Below are 16,468 nucleotides of genomic sequence, written 5' to 3'. Positions count from 1 at the left end.
TTTTATAATAGCTCATATATATATATATATATATATATATATATATATATATATATATATATATATAAACATTTCACAAAAGCCTACTATGTGCCAGGCTTTTGGCTTTCCTTTTTTTTTGGCTGTACTGCGTGGCCTGCAGGATCTTAGTTCCCCAACCAGGGATTGAACCCAGGCCCTTGGTGGAGTCCTAACCACTGGACCACCAGGGAATTCCAAGGCTTTTTGCTTTTAATCCCCAGAGTAATCCAGTATGGCAAGATTATTCCCAATGCACACGTAAGCAAACTAGGAGAGTGAGTGACTTGTCCAAAGTCACAAAGCTTTTTACACGTTAAACTCATCCCAGATCGTTTACCGTGCTGCCTTTTTTCGCTTCCTTTTCCCTTCTCTGCTTTTATCTTACACCTTCCAAGAATGTCACAGCATCTTTCTAAATGCCATTTTCTAAAGGCAACAGAGACAATATACTTCTAAAGTCAAAAGATAAGGATCTCAGCTGGCCCTACTCAAGTACTGAATAATCCTTGAATAAAAACATAGCAGCAGAACTTTTGATAAGAAGGTTCTTTAAGAATCATTTAATAGAGCTGATGTTTTTATCCATTCTCCAATGTCATCTGTCATCCAGAAAATATTGAAAACTTCCTCTGATGGAGTCACAACTCACTTCCTTCTGAGGCAGCTTACACCATCTTTATGTTGGTTGATAGATTATTCCGTATAATGCAAAGACTTCTCTACTGAGAGCCAGTAGCTCAACCTCTAATCTTCTCTTGCTCTGGAAACTAACAGTAGAGTGGTTACCTACTCACTCTGAAGGCCAGAGAATGTGGGATCAATTCAAGCTCTAGAATTTACTAGTTGTGAGACCTTGGGTAAGTTGCCTATCTTTTCAAAGCCTCAGTTCCCTTTTCTGTAAAACAGAGAAATAGTAAGTGCCTATCCCACTGAGCTGTTGAGAGGCCTGCAGTAATCGTCACATAAGTATTAGCTATTATTAGTACTATTAGTGGTTTTATCAACCTAGGGCAAATTACTTAGCTCAATTCCCTCGTCTATAAGAGAGGGAGTAGGTGAAATTGTTCTTAAGCCTCCCAGGTCCACTTTATCACATAATAAACTTAAATCTGTGTGTGATTAGCTTTTCCATCTATCCTCATTAGGTTGGTAGTTCTTAACCTGGAGCCCATAGATAGGCTTCATGGGGGTCCCTGAGCCCTTTGAAATGGAGTACAATTGCATATGACTACTTATTTAAAGATAGGAGACATAGCTTTCAGAATCCATAACTTAAAATAGATTTAAAACCACTGTCTTTAGAACTATACAAATCAAATCTATTCGATCTTTGATATAACAGAACTTAATTTCTGTAAAGACTTGAATTTTTCCCAGGTTAGATATCCTAAGTTCCTTCTATCAAATTTTTTATATTATATGGTTTCTCTTCTGAATGATCATATAAAGTTGACATCTTTCTTGAAATACGGTTTCAAAAGATGAGCACAGTATTCTTGGCATGATACATCCAATTAGTACGAGGGAGAACTTCCTTGCTGTAAAGAAGCATTACTTCTATTAATAATGCTTAAGGCACCATTAGATTTGGACAGTTAGATCAACCTGCACAACCTTAGTGATCTAAGTCTTTCTTACTTGGTTCCCGACTAATATCATATACTTCTCTGAGCAGCTGTCCTTTTGGACATAAATACAGTTTATATTTACCCTTGATAAATTTCATCTTGTGAGATTTAGTCCAACTCTCCAATCTGTCAAAAATTAATCTCAAATAATAAGATAATATAAATAAAATACATCTGGATATACTCTGAATGGTAGGGAGAAAAATATATCACCACCTATTTTAACATATATTTTAAATCTGACTTACAACTTACAACACAGATCTGACTTACAACTTCCTCTGATCTCATAAACTGTAATATTAAAAATAGTTTATAAATTTCTATATTAAATTATTACTAAAATAGTTTATAAAAATAGCTTCCCTTAGTTTGAGGCTAATTTTTAGACCACAGCAACATACACAAAATCAATTCAAAGAATCCTAACTATAACTTCCCTTAAATGCAGCTCACATGACTCTATACTAACAGTAGAGATGGACAAAAGCAGCATGAGGAAAGAAAGTTTACAGTACATTAAGGAGCAGTTCCTTCTCTCTTAATCATTGTTGATACACTGACCAACTGCCTTTTCCATGTCTTAGTGATCCCTCTATAAAAGGGAAATAACCAAATTTGTCTAAAGTGGGATATAAAAATTAATTTTTAGAGCCCACCCTCTTCAGTAGCCTCCATGAATGGCAAAGGTCTTTTAAATCAGCATAATTTATCCTGTGATTCAACACAAACCGGTAAGGTTTACTCATGGGCTTTCCTGAGTCTTCCTGTGTTGGAATTTATAAGTACCTGCTAGGTGATCTTTTGCAGTCTATACTCACCATCTATAATAGACATATTTCTAGATGTTGACATAGTGGCCTTTGAACTTCTGCCTCGAGTAGAAGTCTCCAGAGCAGCGCCTGCTGTTAGAATAATGAGCGGTCAGTATACCAGTCCATCAGTGGCTAAGGATTTTTTTGTTTTTTTTTAAAAAACACCACTAAATAAAGTTATGTCAAAACATAGTTTATGTGTAAAATGTCAAACATATATATAAGAAGAAACATCTAGAGTCTGATCAATCAATTTTCAGAGACTATTCTTAGGCCGCACTTGGTTCATATTGTTCCAATTACAATGTAAGGAAAAAATTTATAAATGTAAGGATAATGAAAACAATTATCACTAGAAGATGGGGATTTCTCTCCTGGGAGATTTTTAACTAAAGTACTACCCACTTTAACAGCTTAAAATTCCGACAGATAAATATTTAATAGAAAAATAATTTAAAACTATTCCTAGGGATGGATTTCTATAATGCATCAGGAAGTCACTGGATGACTATCTCCTATTATTTGGCCTATTCAATGACAACAGTATCACATTAGACACAATGATGGCAATTAATTTAATGACTGCTTTAAAAAATCAAATTGTGTAGGGGCAGTTTTCAAAAATAATAATTTTTATAATCCGGAGTTTTCTTCCTGCTGTTAGTGGGCATTAGCTAGACATTTTCCTTAAGTGTTTGCCTCACTATTACTTTGTACATGTGAGAGTAAACATGTCTATTAAATGTTCCCAATGTGTGAGAAGCACTATGAAATTCTTTAAAAAAAGAACGTGTTAAGAACTATTCAAACTATATGTGCATGTGGCCATTCAGAATTTATATACGTGAAATGTACATGTTGGAACTACATTAAAGACCATTTTTATGCATTGTAAAAATAAATTTTTAAAGGACCGTGTAACTCAATTCTGCCAATATGAACGCAATTCTGAATTTCCCACACAACTGCCAAGTGTGAATGTGTAAGAAAGACTCAGTGCTAACCTCTTCCTCTCTGAGATCCTCCTCTTGACACTGGATTCTGCCCTCTTCCTCCTCTCTGGCCTCTTCCTCGGCCTCTTCCTTTGTTGGCTGCTGCTGTGATGCTGTCATCAGAGTCATCAGCCATCTGTTCTGCCAAATCTATACTCATAAGGTCATCAGCACTAAAGGCGGAAGCAGCTTCCTCTGACTGAGATCTGAGGGCTCTGGCCCTACTCATGGCCTAAGAGGGATGACAAGAGGAAAATACACATCAGTAGACAATGCAGCAGCCTAAAAGTCATTAATCCAGCCACTCAGATGGACATTTCATATTGCCAAACTGTCTAAACTATTATTTTTCACTAATCATGCTAAAACATGTAAAACAGGAGAAGCTCCCTCCCCCATCAATCAAATTCAGTGCCTACGATTTGTTAGATCAATTTACAATACTACTGATACCTGTAAAATGAGACCTTTTGAAAATGTGTATCAGGAACCATAAAATTTCACAGAATCAAAAGTTTCAGAACTGGGAGGAATGTTGGCAATCGCCCCTAACGCAACACCGCCATTTGTAAGAGACTGTCATCATTTGAGCTACTTTGTACAATGGGCTCTTGATAAATAACAAGAAAAAAAACTGGAGGTCGGTGGGGAGCTGGAGGCTGCCGTGGGCAGCCGGGACACCTGGCTTGGCCGTAACCCCGTCCGGGGCCTGGTGGGACTGCAAGGGCCCATGGCCGAGCCAGCTCCGTTACCTCTGACTTACAAGGATGTGGCCGCTTATTTCTCCGAGGAAGAATGGCGGAATCTAGAGGCACGGCAGAAGGAGCTTTACAAGCAAGTAATGAGAACCAATTATGAGATTCTTGTTTCTCTAGTGAAGAACCAATTAAAGTAACGGAATCTATAGAGAAAGAAAAATAATCTTGTGTCATGAACCCCGTGCCACCCCAAAAGAATGTTCCAAGCATCAAGATCACATGGATGTGGACTTCCCTGGTGGCGCAGTGGTTAAGATTCTGCCTGCCAATGCAGGGGACACGGGTTCAAGCCCTGGAAGATCCCACATGCTGTGGAGCAACTAAGCCCACTCACCACAACTACTGAAGCCCACTCACCACAACTATTGAAGCCCAGGCACCTAGAGCCTGTTCTCCATAACAAGAGAAGCCACCACAATGAGAAGCCTGCGCACAACAGTGAAGAGTAGTCCCTGCTTGATGCAACTAGAGAAAATCCACATGCGGCAATGAAGACCCAACAAAAGATCAAATGGATACGAAGTGGTGTATTAGTGTGGGTTTGGTTTGCATTTCCTTCGTGGCTAATCATGTTAAGCATCTTCTCATTTGTGTATCTTTTAGGAGAAATGTCTATTCAAATAGTTTGCCCATTTTTGAAGTGGGCTATTTGTCTTTTTATTGTTGGGTTATAAGTGTTCCCTATTTGTTCTGAATATCGAACTCTTATCAGATATATGATTTGCAGATATTTTCTCCGTTTCCTGGGTTGTCTGTTCCCTTTTTGATGGTGTCCTTTGATGCACAAAAGTTTTTAAGTTTTGATGAATCAAGTTTATTTTTTCTTTTGTTGCTTGAGCTTTTGGTGTCATATCTAAGAAGTCATTGCCTAATCCAGAGTCACAAAGATCCACTCCTATATTTTCTTCTAAGAGTTTTATGGTTTTAATGCATATATTTAGGTCTTTGATCCTTTTTTTTCCCTTCTTTGATCCATTTTGAGCTAATTTTTTTATACTGTGTGATACAGGGATCCAGCCTCTTTTGCATATGGATATCCAGTTGTCCCTACACCATTTGTTGAAAAGACTGTTCTTTCCCTCATTGAATTATCTTGGCACCCTTCTGGAAAACCAATTAACCATAAATGTCAGAGTTTATTTCTGGATTCTTGATTCTGTTTCATGGATCTACTTGTCTAGCCTTATCCCAGTACCACACTGTTTTAATTACCATTGCTTTAGCATCAGTTTGTCAATTTCTGCCAAAAAAAAAAAAAGGCAGATGGGGTTTGGGGATTACTGTCATCTAAACAGTACTAAGTCTTCCAATTCATGAACATGGGATATCATTTCATTTATTTAGTACTTTTTTTTAGGACTTTAAAAATTACTTTCAGCAGCATTTTATGATTTTTATTGTGCAAGTCTTATGTTTCTTTTATTGGGTTTATTCCTAAGTATTTTACTCTTTTTGATGTTCTTGTAAATGGACTTGTTTTCTTAAATTTTTTTTGAAAAATAGTTTTATTTTAAAAGATGCTGAGAGTTTAACCCAGATGAAGACTGAGAATAGGTGTATGGATTTATATTTTTTAATTAATTTTTGTTGGAGTATAGTTGCTTTACAATGTTGTGTTAGTTTCTGCTGTACAGCAAAGTGAATCAGTTATACATATATGTATATCCCCTCTGTTTTAGATTTCCTTCCCATTTAGGTCACCAAAGAGCATTGAGTAGAGCTCCCTGTGTTATACAGTAGGTTTTCATTCGTTATCTATTTTATATATAGTAGTGTATATATGTCAATCCTAGTCTCCCAATTCATCTCACCCTCCCTTCCCCCCTTGGTGTCCATATGTTTGTTCTCTACATCTATGTCTCTATTTCTGCTTTGCAAATAAGTTCACCTGTACCATTTTTCTAGATTCCACATATAAGCGATATTATATGATATTTGTTTTAGGTGTATGGATTTAAATAAAAGATAGTGATTCCTTTTTTCATGAAACTAAAAAAAAAGAAAAGAAAAAAACCCACCAAAAATAGCTGCTATCTCTGGGTGATGAAATTTTAGGGTGCTTTTTGTTTTCTTCACTATTATTGAATATTTCAAATTTGCTACAATGTACGTTTTCTAAAATATTACTTTTGTAATCAGAAAAATATAAGCAATAATCTCTTACAAATATATAGTAAAAAGAATTAGGTAGAACAAAACAGTTGAACGCCTGGAAAATAATAAAAACGTGAGGGCCAAGATTTTAACTTAATAAATTTTAATTTGATAAGAAACTGTCTAGAAAAGACAAGTTTGAGACTTAATGAAATACCCTAACTCTGAAATGAATATAGATTTTCTGATTAAAAACAGAATAAGAGCAATGCTGCCCTGATCTCTTCCTTTAAACCTATCAAAATGTAACAAGGAGAACAAAAATTTTAAAAATATCTTTTTGAATAAAATTAGAAAATTGCTCCACCCACAAAACACAAAACCTAGGAGAAAGAGCTAATGGGTATAGTGAATATTTGGCCTAGCTAAGGGAGAAAGTTGAGAAGAGTTTCAGACAGTGTAGAGAGCTCCAAAATTGATCTACCCGTGCCAAGAGGCCATGACAACAGTCTCTCTTGCTTGGAATGACTAGTTCTGGGTCTAAGAACAGGCATCTAGAGCTTTTCTAAGCTCTGTGTGGTGCCATGAAATATGGAGAGACAGGGCTAGATGAGGAGATAAGCACAGAGCAGGCAGGGCAGAAGCAGGAGTGCAGCGGGTGGGGAGAGGTGGAGGTAACCCAGCTTCACGCTGATGAACTTGCTGAAGTGAAACAACAGCTAAGTCACTACGGGAACGGCTCAACATGGCATTACAACTCCAAAAGAACAAAACTTTAGGGAATACAACCAAAAAGATACAAAGAAAAAATAGTTGAAAAAGATTTCAATTCATCTTTCTTGTCCCAGATGAATTACAGTCAGTCATAATTTTCAGACTCCGTATACGCAAATTCACCTACTTGCCAAAATTTATTTCTAACTCCTGATGCATTTGTGGTCATTCATGGACACGTGCAGAGAGGTGCAAATTCTGAATCGCCTGACACACACCTTCCCAGATGAGGTCGAACGAGGCGACACTCAGCCTTCTTTAAACGAGTATCCTTTTCACAGTACGTTTAGTGCCGTGTTCACAATTTTGTGCTTTCAGCTGGGGATTTTACTTTTAAAACGGCCCCCAGTGTAGTGCTGAAGCGCTGTCTAGGGTTCTTAAGTGCAAGAAGCTGTGATGTGCCTTATGGAGGAAACACATGTGTGATATATGCTTCATTAAGGCATGCACTGAATGGGCCACAAGTTCAATGCTAATGAATCAATGATATATATTGAGTAAGGTCTTAAAACAGAAACACACATGGAAAGGGTTATGTATTAATCAGTTAACAAAAATGTTGTAACCAGTGGCTGGCAGGAACCTATTCCTATATTTCCCCTAGGAGCAACAGTTCAGTGTTCACTCAGTGTTTACAGTGACTTTATAGAACACAACTACCATGAATAACAAGAACTAGCTCTACATTAAAAAATACATATACAGGGACTTCCCTGGTGGCACAGCGGTTAAGAATCTGCCTGCCAATGCAGGGGACAAGGGTTCGAGCCCTGGTCTGGGAAGATCCCACATGCCTCAGAGCAACTAAGCTCGTGCACCACAACTACTGAGCCTGCACTCTAGAGCCCATGAGCCACAACTACTGAGCCCACGTGCCACAACCACTGAAGCCCATGCTCCTAGAGCCTGTGCTCCGCAACAAGAGAAGCCACCACGATGAGAAGCCTGTGCATCACAAGGAAGAGTAGCCCCCGCTCGCTGCAACTAGAGAAAGCCCGCGCACAGCAACGAAGACCCAATGCAGCCAAAAATAAATAAATAAATTTATAAAATAAAATAAAAAATATATATATTTAAAAGAAAAAAGGAGACCTAAATTAGATAATAAGGTAGATCTAGCTGATACATGTTGAACTCTGTACTCTGAAAATAAACAATATACTTCTTTTCAAGACCCCATGAAATGTTTTAACCAATATATAATGGGATGCTAAGAAAAACATCAATCCTAAATAGTAAAAAGAATATTATCATACTTTCTAATCACAATGCAATAAAATTAGAAATTAATAAGACAAAAGCCTGGACTCCAAACTGCAAAACAAAACAAAAATTGTAGAATACCTAGAAAATGATAATAAAAATACTGCATACCAGAACACATGAAACAATTTTAAAATGAATTGTTAAATTAAAGCAAAGAAAGGAGAATGGAGGGGAAAAAAGATGTAAGGAAAATTAAAAGAATTGTGATAAAACACTTTGCTCAATTCTAAGTAATTTGGAAAATAAATGACCTAAACTGAATCAAAAAAAGATAGACAGTCTCAACAGACTAATTAACAACATTTTGAGAAAATTCTTAAAAGAACTACACTCCCGAAAAGGATCACAACCAGAATGTTTCACAGGTAAATTCTACCAAATCTTCAAAGAACAGATGATTCCATGGCTATTTCAATAGGAACAGAGCATAAAGAAAGAAAGCTTTCAGCTGGTTTTTATAAAGCCAGCATAACATGGTACTGAAAACTGACAAAGGACTGCATGTACAAAAGGAAAATTACAGTATCCTACTCATGAATATCAAAGCAAACAAAAGGAATCCCGGGGCGCATGGAAAGACCAGTACACCTATTATCAGGGGCTTCACAAAGTGATACTAAGGTTGGGTCAATAATAGGATAGAAAATAATATAATTCACCATATTAACAGAACACAGGAGGAAGAACCCTGCATGCTTATCTTCACAGATGCCAACAAGCTCTTAATTCATTACCCATTCTGGATTTAAACAAACAAACAAAAAACTCTCAGGAACAAGTGGATACTTCTTTTATATAACGAAACGAGTGCTCTTATAAACCAATTAGAAAAAGACCAATGCCCTAGACAAAAGAAAAAAATATTCTATGCAAAGAACATGATCAGGTGTTTCATATAAATATAACTTATTAAACATAAAAATTGCTCAGACTCACTAGTAATACAAGTAGTATGAGTTAAAAGCAACAGTAAGAAATAATTTCTCACCACTTAGATTTGTAAAGATCAAAAGATGTAGTAATATGTCATGGCCGGAAGGATGCAGGGAAATAAGCACTCCCTAATACTATTGGTCGGGAGAGGAACTGGTGTAACATATTTGGAGTGACTTGGCAGAATCTAACAAAATTTAAAACACACATGCCTTTTTATGATTATTACTTCTTTGAATGAATTATCATCATTGCCAAATTTCATACTTTGTCTTTGTCTAAATACTACATCTTCATTTTAGCATCTCAAACATTATACTCAGATAATACTTCATCTTTCTGTACAACAGACTGTGGACTTTACTGGTATCTTTGAACTACATTACTTCTATGAATTTACCTCATGAGTGGAGGCATAGGGCCAATGGCAAGACAATGTTTCCATATACTTTTTGCGAGATTTAAAAATATACTACCCTAGTATTATTGTACTTTTTTGTAGTAATATATACGTAACATAAAAATTAACCATTTTAACCATTTTTTTAACATCTTTATTGGTGTATAATTGCTTTACAATGGTGTGTTAGTTTCTGCCCCATAACAAAGTGAATCAGTTATACATATACATATGTTCCCATATCTCTTCCCTCTTGCATCTCCCTCCCTCCCACCCTCCCTATCCCACCCCTCCAGGCGGTCACAAAGCACCGAGCCGATATCCCTGTGCCATGCGGCTGCTTCCCACTAGCTATCTACCTTACGTTTGGTAGTGTGTATATGTCCATGACTCTCTCTCGCCCTGTCACAGCTCACCCTTCCCCCTCCCCATATCCTCAAGTCCGTTCTCCAGTAGGTCTATGTCTTTATTCCTGTCTTACTCCTAGGTTGTCATACAGAGTGAAGTAAGTCAGAAAGAAAAAGACAAATACCGTATGCTAACACATATATATGGAATTTAAGGGAAAAAAAATGCCATGAAGAACCTAGGGGTGAGACATTTTAACCATTTTTAAGTGTGTATTTCAGTGGCATTAAGTACATTCACATTGTTGTACAACCACTGCCATCATCCATCACAACTTTTTCATAATCCCAAACTGAAACTCCATACCCATTAAATAACCCTTCATTCCCTAACCACCTCCCCCAAACCCCGATAATCACTCTTCCACTTTCTGCCTGTATGAATTTGACTACTCTAGGTATCTCATGTAAGTGGAATCACACAGTATTTGTTCTTTTATGTCTGACTTACTTCACTTAGTATAATGTTTTGAAGGTTTATCCATGATATAGTATGTTCCATTCTATACTTCAATTTCATTCCTTTTAAGGCTAAAGAATATTCCAATGGATGTATGTATCACATCTGGTTTACCCATTCATCTTTTGATAGACTTTGGATCGTTACTACCTGTGGGCTATTGTAAATAATGTTATGAACACTGGTGTACAAATACATGTTCGAGTCCCTGCTTTCAATTTTTTTTGGTAAATACTCAGAAGTGGAATCACTACATCATGTGGCAATTCTATGTTTAAATTTTATATTATTTTATAATAGCAGTTGGGAATTATTTTCATTAAAAAGAGCTCTTCGGGCTACTATTCCTGCGCCTCCCCTCCATGCCTGCACCCACCACATACACACATGCGCAATTAAGTAGGTTTTCGACAAGAGCAAAAGGGAAAAAAAAGAGAATATCAGCAAGCCGAATACTCGTAGGCCGATTTGGAATAAGTCAAAGGCAGCGGTCCTCAGCCAACGCCTGCTCAGTCCTACCCACCCAAAAGAGATCCTGTGGACTGACTGCTCTAAATAAACCTACTAGTTATTCTGATTTAACAAGCTGACATATAATAAAGGAATTTTCAGAAAAATTACCTCTCGGACTTCATCGTCTTCTTCGTTCTTCTGTCTGCTTTCTCTGAAACGACGTACCTGGATTATAACAGAATAAATCACAAAATGTTACAAACATGTCTGTTATGTAAATATAAAACTGATTAACTGATGTTTTCCATTACAACGTAAAATTCGGAAATTCAAGTATAGTTTTGTTTCACAAAAGATTAAAGAAGTCATATTCCCCCAGTGACTTACATTAAAAATTCAGAAATGTACTCTAAGGAAAACTGGCCCTAAGCAAAATGATATTACCTGCTGACCAAATGCTCCAAGTCATTGAAAAACAGCCTGTCGGACTGCAAAGGAGAAAATTCTAATGTCCTATGGGTGTTATAGTTCAGTAAAAGAGCTAAAAACAAAAACCTCTCTTTTAATAGGCTTGAATTATTACACTGCTCAAATCATTCTTGGGCACCTGGCTGCAAGTCATCCAGGAGGCTCTCTGAAATGGTATCTGAAGTGGGTGGGCCCCTGGAGATCCATTTTGCTAACAGCCAACCACCAAATGTTTGCTGTCTGCCAACCCTGGTCCCGGTGCCATGAAGGATACAAAGCTTCCTTTTTTACTGGTTCCTGCTCACAAAGCTCTTATAATATAGTTATATAGCTAGAAATAAACTCCATTTATTTAATAATTTACTCGGCCCATATTTCCTGAGCCAAGCTATGTGCCAGGTGCTATTGCAGGAACTGAGAATACAATAATGAACAAAATGGTCAAGAACTCTGCCCTCCATGGAGCTTACAATCAGTGTGTGCATGCGTGTGTGTGTGTGTGTTACAAAATAAGAAACAAAATAAAAAGTTATGTTGTATTTTAGAAAGTGTATAGGATCAAGTTAATTTACAGCTAGACTGAGAAAGCTCCACCCTTACCTCTGAGGAGCCTCTGGCATTCCCAGGGCCAAATTATTTACTGATGGATTTCAACCTGCATGAGCAGTTAGACGGCGTGGTTTGATTATGCGACCAGAGAGGCGTAAAAGACTCCCTGGAAACTTCTGCACAAATCTTGGTGTTCTGTCCCGGGTTTGCTGTGTGCATATAAGGACATGAGAAACAGACGCCTGGTATCTCTCAGATCCCTAATGCCTGCCTATACTCCTTCTCTTGCTGTACCGTTATCAGTTGCCTTTAAATAAAAACTTTAAGTGAGTATGTTCAGTGGAGTCTTATGAGTCCTTTCAAATATGTGAACCTGTGAAATCTTTGCAAAAGGTGTTAAGTGCTCAGAGAAAAGTAATGCAGGAAGAGGGACAGAGAGTGCGGACAGAGGCTACAGGATGATCATCAAAGGCCTCACGGAGAAAGTAGCAAAGCAAGAAGGTAGCAAAGATTTTAAAAGGTAGGGAATGAACCTTGAAAATAACGGGGGAAAATCATTCCAGTCAAAGGAAAGAATATATGCAAAGGCACCGGGGCAGAAGCATGGTATGTTTAAGAAACAGCAAGGAGGTCGCTGGGCTGGAGCAGACATGAGGATGAAGAAGTAACAGAAACCACATTGAGTAAGGCCTTGGGAGCAACTGTAAGGACTTTTGTTTTTAGGCAGGAGTGACTTCATCTAAACTATGTTAGGATCACCAACAGCTCAGCTGAGCTGAGGACAGAACAGAGTGTGGAGGAAAAGCACAGGCAGAAACAAGGAGACCAGTTTGGAGGCAACAGGAGTAATCTAGGTGAGAAATGGCCAGGCCTTGGACCACTGATAGAGATGAAGGTGGTGAGAAATAGTCACATTCTGTATATATTCTGAAGGTAGAGTTAAAGGATTTCCAGACAGGATATAGGTGACAGAAAAAGAGGAGTCAAGGATAACTTCAAGGTTTACCGCTTGAGCAAATGAAAGAATAGCGCTTCCACTAGAACCCTACAGGTAGAGCAGGGGCTAAGGTTCAGCAATTCAGACTGGGAATGTTGGAAGTTGGAGAGGTCTATTAAACATCCGAGTGGAAGGTCTAGCAGGTTGTTGGCTATATAAGTCTTGAGTTGAGAGGAGAGGTTTGGGCTAGACTTTTGAAAAGTCATCACCAGATGACAGTATTTAAAGCCAGGAAGCTGGGTGAGAATACAAAAGGAATATGTAGACGAAGAAGGGGTCCAAGGACTGAGATATGGAGACTCCAACTTAAGAGGCTGGAGAGGTGAGAGGAATCAACAGAGACTGAGAATACACAGACAATGAGCTGGGAAGAAAACCAGAAGAGTGTGGAGCCCTAAAAGCCAATGGAAAAAAGGTTTTAAGAAGAGGTCAAGTGAGATTTAAGATGGAGAATGGACAATGGATTTAGCACTGGAGGTCACTGGTGCTTTGACAAGAGTAAATTCACTGGAAAGAGGGAGTCGAAACCCCTGAATAGATGGATTTAAGAGAAAAATGAAGGCGAAGAATCTGGGCAGCAAATACAGAAAACTCTGTGAAGCAATTCTGCTATAAAAGAGGAAAAAAGAAATAGAATAACAGCGAAAGGGAAATAGGATCTAGGCTCCAGAGTTTCGTTGAAAGAAACAGCAGCATGTTTGTTAAGATTCAGTAGAAGGGGAAGAATACAGGAATAATATTTTTTTAAAAGACGGCACAGCATGTAACAGTGCTTGAGGTAGCATGTGATATATCAAAAGCACTGAGTCATTCACAGAAGAGAAATGAGCATCAGAGTAAAAATACCGAGCAGGCATTATGTGTCAGTGTACTGAGGGCTTACATGTATTCTTTTAATCCTCACAACAACCTTGAATGAGGTTCTATTATCCCCATTTCATAGATGAGGAAACTGAGGCACAGAGAGGTTAAATACTTCACTGACAGTTCCATAGCGAGTAAGGTCATCTGGTCTATAGTCCATACTCTTAGCCACCATGCTACACACACACAACCCCCACACCCCCACACACACTCTCTCTCTCTCAAAAGTCATGATGTCACTCCAGGTGTGGATGATCATTTTGGGGAGTGGAGGGTGGGAAGGAGGGTTTGTTTGTTTTATTTATTTACTTTTTTAGAGCAGCTTGGGTTCACAGCAGAATTAAAAGGAAGGCACAGAGATTTCCCACATAGCCCCGTCCCATACATGCACAGCCTCCCCTATTAATATCAACATCCCCCACCAGAACTGTACAGTTGTTATAACCGATGAACCGATACTGACACTCCATACTCCATATCACCTAAACTCCTTAAGGTTCACTCTTGGTGGTGTACATTCTATGAGTTTGGACAAATGTATAATGACATGTATACATGTATAACCCACCATTACAGTTTGATACAGAGTAGTTTTACTGTTCTAAAAATCCTCTGTGAATCCACCTTTTCATCCCCTTATCCCATCCCTGCCCAACCACTGACAACCAGTGATTTTTGTACTATGTCCATAGTTTTACTTTTTCTAGAATGTTACATAGCAGGAATCATACATTAAGTTACTTTTTCAGATTGGCTTCTTTCAGTTGGTAATAGTCACTTAAGGTTCCTCCATGTCTTTTAATGGCTTGATAGGTCATTTCTTTTTAGCACAGAATAATATTCCCTTGTCTAGATGTTTCACAGTTTATTCACTTACCTACTGAAGTACATCTTTGTTGCTTCCAAGTTTTGGCAATTATGAATAAAGCTGCTATAAATATCATGTGCAGGTTTTTGTTTAGACATAAGTTTTCAACTCCTTCGGGTAGATACCTAGGAGCACGACTGCTGGAGAGTATGGGAAGAGTATGTTTACTTTTATAAGAAACTGACAAACTGCCTTTCAAAGTGACTGCACCGTTTTGCATTCCCACTCGCAATCTAAGAGTTCCTGCCGCAGCACATCCTCACCAGCATGTGGTGTTGTCGGTGTTCTGGAATTTGGCCGTTCTGACAGGTGTGTAGTGGCATATCTCCTTGCTTTAATTTGCATTTCCCTAATGACATAAGATGTCGAACATCTTTTCATATGCTTAGTTGCCAACTGACTACCTTCCTTGGTCTGGTGAGGTCTTTTGCCCATTTTTTAATTGGATTATTAAATTTTCTTATTGTTGAATTTTAAGAGTTTTTGTATATTTCAGATAATAATCCCTCATCAAATTTGTCTTTTGCAACTATCTTCTCCCAGTCTGTGGCGTGTCTTCTCATTCTCTTCACGTTATTTTTTGCAGAGCAAACGTTTTTAATTTCAATGTAGTCTAGTTTATCAATTACTTGTTTCATGAATCGTGCTTTTGATGTTGAATCTAAAAAGTCATCACCATATACAAGGTCATCTAGGTTTTCTCCTATGTTATCTCCCAGGAGTTTTGCAGTTTTGCATTTTACATTTAGGGGGTATGGTCATGTTATATTTACGGCACTTGACTGACAAATCCACCCATGCTAAGAATTTATGAACCTAACACATCCAGAGCCACAGAGTAAGGAGTTTTAGAGTGTGGATTATCTGCCTTCCCTGTCAAAGTACCTGGCATTTAATATTACTGGTTGTACATTAGTTGACACCATAAGGCTTTAAAAGAATCATGTTAAATGACTAAAAGCACAAAAGTAAAAGGGAATGAGTTTTAAACACAACATTGTGTTCTTCTGCTCAGAGGGAATTTGGAAAATACTGGAAATGATCCCCTATAATCCCACTACCTGAACATAACCACTGATAATGTTTGGAATATCTTCTTCCATTCTTTGCATACACGCACCCACTCACATATAAAATAAAAATAACTGGGATCACATTGTGTATAGTTTTACCACTTTGGAATTCTTTTCCCACTTAACACTGAAAATACTTTTGCATGTTCTTCAAAAGTGTAATTTTTAATAGCTGCATAGTATTCCATACTGTGTATGTGCCAACATTTATTTTACCAAAACATCTCCAACTTTTCCCCACTGCAGATAACACTGACATAAATTACTCCCCATTCTAAATCTCTCTCTCATTATTGTCTTAGGAAAATCTCCCAGGGCTGAGTTAAAGGACAAATCTTAAGCTTCTTGACATGCTTAAGAAGGCAAAAATGCTTTTCACTGCAGCTGTTCAAACTCTGATACTCCTACCAGCAGAGTACTAAGTATCTTTCTCAAATTGTTGCCACTTTGATAGATAAAAAATACATTTAATTTGAGTTTCTTTGATTATCCTAGGTTAAATACCAGTTTCATATGCCTATTAGCCATTTATATTTCTTTTGTGAACCACCTATTCAGGTCCTCTGTTCATTATTCTATTGAAATGTTTAATATTCTTCTTAAGATTCATAAGAGCCCTTTAATGTAGTAAGAATATTAACCTTTTGT

The 16,468-nt window shown here is 37.7% G+C and overlaps 1 protein-coding gene across 5 annotated transcripts in view; it reads right to left on the bottom strand.

Annotated features, from left to right (window-relative positions):
* The window catches only part of MRE11 (MRE11 homolog, double strand break repair nuclease), a 75,134-nt gene that overhangs the window by 24,547 nt on the left and 34,119 nt on the right, over positions 1-16,468 (bottom strand). For all 5 annotated transcript variants that reach the window (XR_009520361.1, XR_009520360.1, XR_009520362.1 and 2 more), the window contains 3 exons: positions 11,170-11,226; positions 3,469-3,688; positions 2,471-2,554 (listed from right to left, as the gene is read on the bottom strand). Coding sequence is in view for 1 of the 5 variants with exons in the window: in XM_060018094.1 (XP_059874077.1) it covers positions 2,471-2,554; positions 3,469-3,688; positions 11,170-11,226 (361 nt within the window). In the remaining 4 variants the exon portion in view is untranslated. The remainder of the gene's footprint in view (positions 1-2,470; positions 2,555-3,468; positions 3,689-11,169; positions 11,227-16,468) is intronic.

This window comes from Delphinus delphis, chromosome 8 (assembly GCF_949987515.2).
Source record: "Delphinus delphis chromosome 8, mDelDel1.2, whole genome shotgun sequence".
Lineage (NCBI taxonomy): Eukaryota > Metazoa > Chordata > Mammalia > Artiodactyla > Delphinidae > Delphinus > Delphinus delphis.
The sequence above is the reverse complement of the archived record's forward strand: the minus strand, read 5'-3'. Positions and strand labels throughout refer to the sequence as shown.